Source organism: Rhipicephalus microplus, chromosome 3 (assembly GCF_043290135.1).
Source record: "Rhipicephalus microplus isolate Deutch F79 chromosome 3, USDA_Rmic, whole genome shotgun sequence".
NCBI lineage: Eukaryota > Metazoa > Arthropoda > Arachnida > Ixodida > Ixodidae > Rhipicephalus > Rhipicephalus microplus.
This window is the reverse complement of record NC_134702.1, coordinates 95,993,991-96,001,841: the sequence shown is the minus strand read 5'-3', so window position 1 is coordinate 96,001,841 and position 7,851 is coordinate 95,993,991. Positions and strand designations below refer to the sequence as shown.

At 45.3% G+C, this 7,851-nt stretch overlaps 1 protein-coding gene across 1 annotated transcript; it reads left to right on the top strand.

Moving 5' to 3' along the window:
• The first annotated feature begins 1,811 nt into the window (after positions 1 to 1,811).
• Positions 1,812 to 6,443, top strand: LOC142802881 (uncharacterized). Its single transcript, XM_075887957.1, has 3 exons — positions 1,812 to 1,829; positions 3,209 to 3,298; positions 5,931 to 6,443. The coding sequence occupies exons 1-3, from the start codon at positions 1,812 to 1,814 to the stop codon at positions 6,123 to 6,125; spliced, it is 303 nt and encodes a 100-aa protein (XP_075744072.1). The 3' UTR covers positions 6,126 to 6,443.
• The last annotated feature ends 1,408 nt before the right edge of the window (positions 6,444 to 7,851 follow it).

The following is a 7,851-nucleotide window of genomic DNA, read 5'->3' as shown; positions in this document are numbered from 1 at the left end:
CATAACCATGGAAAGTTGGGGGCACCCGCGGCTGCTGCATGACAGGGGTAGGTGATTGCGGGGTGCTCATGGTGGCTGTGGAAGCGTCCTTTCGTGGTCGCGTGGGGTGCGGTAGCGGTCCCAGCTCAGGTGGCAGGTTTCGGAGGCGGCGACTGCTTCGAGTATCTGTGTCTTCAGCGTCCCCGTTCTCTGCAGTGGCTGTTTTAAGGTCGTTTTCGTGCATACCCCGCACCTCCACCAGATGTCACGTGAGAGTGAGGGTAGCCCAAAGGCAGGAGACCGGGAGATTAGTAGAAATAGAAGGAGATCCGTGTATTTGGCGGACTTGCGCCCACTAAAGGAAAAAAAAGACACACCGGCTTAGCGGGAGGCGAACAGCACGTTCGACGGCCGTCGGGTAACAGAAATGTCCAGCTGGAACGCAAGGCGCGTTCGACGGCCGTCGGGTAACAGAAATGTCCCACGGGAACGCAAGGCGCGTTCACCATCCGAGATACAGTCGCCGTAGCGTCTGGTGCTATCTCGTTATCAATGAATGGTCGACGTGCGGGCCATGATCTTCGCAGATGAGTCGCGGTGCATCCTGGACCACGATAAGGCCGCGTGCCGGCGGTATCGGCATGCGCAACACTATCCACAATACGCCTCGTGGCAATACCTACTTCGATTTAGGCTTCCATCGTTTAACAAATCGGTCCATACAGACTGAGCGACAAAGCGGAAAAGGGCTGACGTATGGTGACGTGGTACGCAATCCGCAGGCTCGAATCCCAATTTAATCCGTCGGGTCAATACAGCTTTGCGCGTGTTTCTTGTGCCCCCCAGGATCCACAAACCTCTGAAAAAGCGAAATTGTCACGTGATGAAGTCATCATACTTACATCACAAGATTTAACAGTATGTAAAGTTCTCGTGACGTCGCATGGTGAAGCCATGATGGGGAATTACCACTAGGAAGACACAGGGGCTTTTAGACGGAAATGTACAACTGCTAGCCCGTACGATTCTGAAAAAAAAACTTGGGCAAGTATTGTGGTCGGGATTGCCAACAAAGCCACTCAAGGTTTTCGCCGTAACGAGAACCTCTAGTTAGGCGCAATGTGATTTTACTTTTTATGTTGTTTTCTTCCACTGACGTTGTAGTGTTCTATACAAGAGTTTTTTTATGCGGAATAGGAAGCGAAGACTCGCTAGTTCATTGCGCATTATCATATCAATGAAGGCTTTATTGTTTAATTATTGGCGAACATGAAATAAGCTTCGGTAATTGTCGTCAGTGTCTTTTTGACGTTTGTCTATGGCTATAAGAGAGCGCTATCCCTGAACTGGTAACGGTGGTTTTGATTTCAAGATACGATCTAAAAACAATTGACCGTCTTCGATTATTTTACACACCCGAACGAACGTGCAAAAGCTAGTTCTACAGTTTCTTAAACTCAGAAAAAGCAGGTAATTGTTAGGAATAGTTACGAAGGCTCTTTGCAATACATTAACGCTACCTCCTTGGTACGAAAGTATAAGGTTCTGCATTAAGTTCCCGTTTCACGCCCAGATTCAGCGGCACGGCTCCGACGCATCGACGAAAGACAACAAGCCGACGAGGAAGCGACGTCCCTCAGTGGTATTTATTACCGCTCTGGAGTCACAGGCAAGTTCAAGTGATCCGCAATACCTGCCGGCAAATGTATATACTGGCAAATATACACTGTTCTTAGTGTGAAGTTCCGGTCAAAACTTCTGGATCTTGCGCCGTTCGTTACTTGGAACAGTGTCCAATAAGATGGGAGCGTAGCTCCAGAATCAAGTCGAATATGGAACAGCTTTTGCAAGTACAAAAATGTTTTATACCGTGGTCCACCAAAAATTCACTGACGTCATTTCTTCCACGAAAAGGACATTGGTAAAATTTCATTTGCCAGATGACAAAAAAAAAAAACCTAGAACAAGAAGGCTTCGTTGACGAAGATGACCTGTCAGTTCAACACCCGATCTCTCCTCGGTCGGGCGTTGAACCTGCGCTAAACTAAGCACCTGCGCTGCAAACCAGTCTGCACACTTAAGGGTGTTCTGCCATGTACATATAATTGAAACCCCGTGATAAGACTGCTAGTTATAGGCAAGGCAAGTACCCTTGCCTTGCCTATAAAAGTGATCAAAACAATGAGGTTTCAAGATTGTGACAACCAAAAAATTGCACCATTTCCCGCTAAAAAGAACTATGTATAGATGCGAAGCAGCGGGCGCTAACGCTTGCTCTGGCGACAACGATGACGATGGCGCTTGTCACTGCGCTGCCCAGGATAGAAAATTTGAGAGGCGCAAAGCATGCATTAATGAACCGATGTGTCATACTGGAACATGCCAATTGCTGCTGATAGGCAATGAGAGACAGAAGACTCCAAGTTGGCACAGGGACCAGCAGTCCGCTTTTATTGAACGCGCACGCTGCAAATATATATTGTTCAACAATGCAGAGGAGAAATATTCCACCGGCACTACCTTGGAGTTCAAGGTCCAGTCAGTGCTTTCAAAGAAGCTCACTAGCAGCAGACATTGCCTGCATCAGCGTTGCGAGGCGAGAGAGGGGCAGAGGTTGCGCATGCGCAGTGAGACTAGCTACGCCGCACACTGGATTGAGCTTGACCACAAGAAGCTTCACATCTAAAAACTGCTAAAGTGAAAGTTATGTTCGAAAAGTGAATCCGGAACACCGCCATGTTACTCTAGGCACAATGAGACGTTAGCACAGAGCACAAGAACAACAGCGTGCGGCTCACATGCCGTACAAATTCAATGCTGGTAGATTCCTCAGATAGATACTGTTCAAATTCTGTCCAAGTATATTACGGGAAGTCTGGACAAATATGACTGAAGATCAAGCTATCTGTACAAATACAGCATCATTTTTTGTGTTAGGAGCAGCCGCTTCTCATTTTATTTTTAGGCTAGCATTCACTTTAGCAGAACAAAGCACTTAATCTCAGGTTCGGTATCACGTGAGAAAGCCATGCTTTTTCAAGTAGACTCCAAGCAAATGCTGGCTTCACAAACACTGAAAAGACGTATATGAAAGCTTCCTTCCACTCAATTTTTTTCAACTTCCTTGGTTGTAAGCGAGCAAAGTTCCTCAGGCACACTAGAACAAATATTCACATATTGCTGTCATAACTGCTAACATAAATGCTACTACAACGAGTTTTATTTGCAGCCAAGTGCTCCTCCTATTTTGGATCCGCTACCACCGGAGTCGAAACTACGCAGGCCTTCCATTCTCAAGGACTCGTCCCGGTTTTCTGAGGTACGGAAGCGCCCTGGTGTGGGCACTCTCGACTTTAGCTCTACTCTCTATATGTACACGGCAGCCAGTGTTAACGTCGCGCGTGGCGGCAGTTGGATGCCACCACCAGCAAGAACTGGTTTCTCACAGGCGGAGTGAGCACCACGTGAGGTGCTCTTTCGTCGCACGAGTGGTTCGCTGCGCCACGACTTGAAGTGCGACATTAGATTGTAGCAAACGACTAAAGAGAACCACTGCTTTTGCGAAAAACTAGTTTCAGCCGCTAAGCAGCGGTGGCGCCAAGCGGACGCCACGCGCTCTTGTGTTCTTTTTAACCATTGATCGTCGTGTATACGTACTGGTACTCTGGAAACTATAGCTCGAATGAACTAAATATCCCCGCAATAATTTTGAGGCATCTTGAAAAATTAAGCCCGTTGTATGCGTCGCATGTACACGGCTTACTTCTACGAACATTGCTATGAGATAGACGTTATGAGTATGCACTGGACAGTACGTTACGTCTGCGGCTTAAATTCTTTTAGACGGCAGGTACAAGAACGCCCCCAAAAAGGTGGTGAAGACGACGATGGAAATCACGTCGGCGTTGTTGCTGTTGCGCCATATTAGCTTGCTCCTTTTTGTACCTCTCCCCGAATAATTAAAAGATTTACTTCCTTTCATAACCTCCGCGCTTTACATGAGCTGTGGTAAACATTGTTGACTGTTTAAACGTTTAAAGTAAAATCAAATTATGAACGTGAGCAGATGAAAAAAAATCCATGTTTTCTTTTTTTTTCCTTGTGCAAACTTACCTGCAAGTACGCAAGGCAAATAACAGAGAGCCGTTCTCGAAACCAGGCCAAGTTTTCATCCATGGCTTCCACTTTATATACTTTACTGAGAGGCCCCGCCGCAGTGGTTTAGTGGCGATCCCACAGGTCGCGGGATCGAATCTCGGCTGCGGCGGCTGCATCTCCGATGGAGGCGGAAATGTTGTAGGCCCGTGTGCTCAAATTTGGGTGCACGTTAAAGAACCCCAGGTCCTCAAAATTTCCGGAGCCCTCCACTACGGCGTCTCTCATATTCATATGGTGGTTTTGGGACGTTAAATCCCACATATCAATCAATCAACTTTACTAAGACTTAAGTCAACAGAAATATAGCAAAGCCATCAAGTAAAGAAAAAGTCTCTCATATTCCATCGCAGGTGCAGCTTGAAGTTACTCCATTTAAAATAACGTTTCTATGGAAAAGTGACAATAAGATTTACTTGCATGCGTCGGCGCCAATATCAGTTTCAACAAAGCACGATCAGCGATGAGCTATTGTGAGCTGCACATGCGATGACGCTGGATCACGTTGACTGATCGTAAATACGCATTGTGGATTGTGGTGGCGTCTGTCTGTGTAAAGCCTCATAAGAAGGCTTATCACTATTTCTATGATGTATTGGAAATGCAGTCACTCACTTTCAATTGACCTTTATATCAACTAAACAAAAAGACATATCCTGGTCGCGGAATCTTATCCCGGCCGTGCCAGCTCTATTTCGGAAGGACGCCAGAAGCTCGAGGCCCGTCCGCGTGCTTAGTTTTAGGTGCACGTTAAAGAACCCCAGGTGGTCGAAATTTCCGGAGCCCTCCGCTTCAGCGTTCATTGTAATAACTGCACGGTTTTGGGACGGTGAACCCCAACCATTATTATTAAGACAACATATATACATACTGTGTGGGCTTGCTGAGTCAGAGTATGCTTTCGGGGCTGTAAACGGGAAAGTGAACTGCCCATTGTTTTAGCTGTTGAACGGAGTCACTGCGAATGATCAGTTGTTTTTATGTATATATGTTGTCTTTCCGACAGCATATACAGCAGTTGAAATCATGCGCTTGTGTCACAAATCTCACTCGCCTGCGTGTGTGTGAGGGGTTTTTTTGTGTGGGTGGGTGTTTGTGTGTGTTATTTGAGCTATTCGACAATGCACTCGTATCAACTAGCTGGGCTCCCTACTCCTGTAGTGTAGTTTGAGTGATCAGACACAATGCATACAATGTATGCAATCGCTTCTATGCAGGACAGGCAGGTATTGTAGTGTAGATCTCTAAATCCCAATGCCATGAGCTAGGACGGTTTATGCTTTATTTATGTATCTGCTTATTTATTTATTTATTTATTTATTTATTTACATATATAACCAACAGTAATAGCCTTAGGGCCAATGGCAATCCAGAACGTTGTGGGAAACATAGAAAAACCCCACAAGTTGCTTAGCGACAGAAAGTATGGAATAAATCCGAATGTTGCAATTTAAGCATGGTTCATAAATGAATTCTGAATAGAATAAAGTTAGCAACAGAAATATTAGCAGCACGAATATTTACGATACATAATAGAATCACTACTTACTGATAGGTTATTATTATTATTATTATTATTATTATTATTATTATTATTATTATTAATATTATTATTATTATTATTATATTATTATATTATTATTATTATTATTATTATTATTATTATTATTATTATTATTATTATTATTGTTGTTGTTGTTGTTGTTGTTGTTGTTTGCAATCTTTACCGATGACCCGAACTTATACCAGGTAGCTACAAGAGTTAATTGGCGTCGTACGCTTGCCTCCGCTGACAGGCTGACATCGACCATGCAGCGCTTGCCAAGGTAGCCGGAAAATCGAACCCCGCTGTCTCGCGCATGCCTCACCTGTGGACGCGAACTACTGCCACGCCCTCTGTACCGTTGGGTGACATCAACCTTCGTCGTCGTTCAAGCGCCCTGTCGTTTGACTCTCTGGCTGGTGAGGAGGACAATGACCTCTGGCTTTAATGATCTCAAAGTGTTGTAGCAGTAAGTCACGCTAACTACAACGTGTTTATTTCTTTGAGCACTCATGAATTTTTGTGCGCAATGCTAACGTATATCTTTGCGCATTCTGCGTTATTGTATTAGCTATGTGTAAAATTATTCACGCTGTTCTGCGTTATTATGCCAGTTTTGTGTAATCCTTATAACTGTGTCACTGCTCTCTGCCAAATTTGATGGCCAGCGTATGCTTTCAAGCCCCCTTTTGAGTATTTTTGTCCAGTGACGTCAACATTGTACTTTCAGGTTCAAAATAAAATTGAATTTATTGTTTGCGTGGTTAGTACGAGTGTTATTATCTGTCAAAATGTTCGGTAACACCATTACTTCTCTAACCACAGCTTGCATCCCGTTCAAGGATACAGAGGATGAATATGCTAACAGTTACAATATTTGCAGTCCATTTTTGTTTTGTTTTTGGCTTTCCGGATACCAGGTTATTGCTCGAAGAACAAAAACAATCACTCTTGATTAGATGGCTAAGTTCTGTAAACATGTTAGTTTCCACCAGGGTTACAATTGTGTGCGCGTGACTTTTTTGTTACATTTTATTATTCTTTTTCATTTGTATTTTCATCGAATGTTAACACCCTCGTGAAGGAGCTGCATGGCACGACGTACTTCTCTGTCGCAGCAAATGTTGGCGGTTTAACAAAAGATGAAACTTGGTGACACGGTGCACAGCTGATAGGGTTAACACGTGTACGAGAGAGCAAAGCCGGGCTCTGTGGCAGTCGACGTGAGAAGTTGCTTTCCATGCATGCAGGACTCTGAAAAGAAATTTTGTGGCGTGACTCAACAAGAAGGGGGTGAGAAGCGTGCTGCCATGGTTTTGGAAAATAAAGCATTCCCAGGGGTCCTTATTTTTGTTCTCCCCTTCAACAACACCTCTGTCTCTGACTAATGGCGAATTTCATTGAAAGAACAGGGGTAGAGGGGCAGGGCCTTGAGGAGTGGGAAGCAGAGCACTGAGAGCAGGGCCACTCAACCTGCCACTGAAATTCGGCGCACTGCCGGAGGGCAGGTGAAGGGGGTGATGAGTGGGGAGACCATGTGTTCGAAACATTACAAGCCCCGGCATATTCTCTGTGGGTAAGCAGCAAAATACACGTGAAACTGGTCAACCACACGCTCTTCATAATTCTTATACCTAGTCTTTTAGTGCAATGACGCTAACGACGCATTACCCATACAAAACAGTGGTGTCAAACTACATACGGTGGCTACCATTGCCACCACGCTTGCCGCTGAGAAAAATTTTGGAGAATGTGACATTCAAGAACCACGTGACTCGTTGCACTGCGCCTACTCCGCTTTTCAGGCGCGAGCACTGCAAACTGCTCCTGGCTGCTCTCGGCGCAGCGAAAGCACTCTCAGTCTACCAATAGATGACAGTGCTCCTGCACCTGTTTGACCACTGCAACACGCGGGCTCCGAAGAGAGCACTTTCAGCGTGCTTTTGAGTGCTCCAGCTTTCCCTATGGAATTCGCCATTAAACCAAGGCTCAGTTGTCCGCGTCCCCTGTAGCGCTGCACAACGCTCAAGTTTCAGGTTCGGCGAGTCTTGCCACACTGCAGGTCATCTGCTCTTCGTGAAACTTGGTGCTGGAATGTCCGGCTGCCTGAGCAAATATAGATGTCCAATCACGAGCACAACATAAACTGCACAGATTGGCAACTTTCAGTGAAT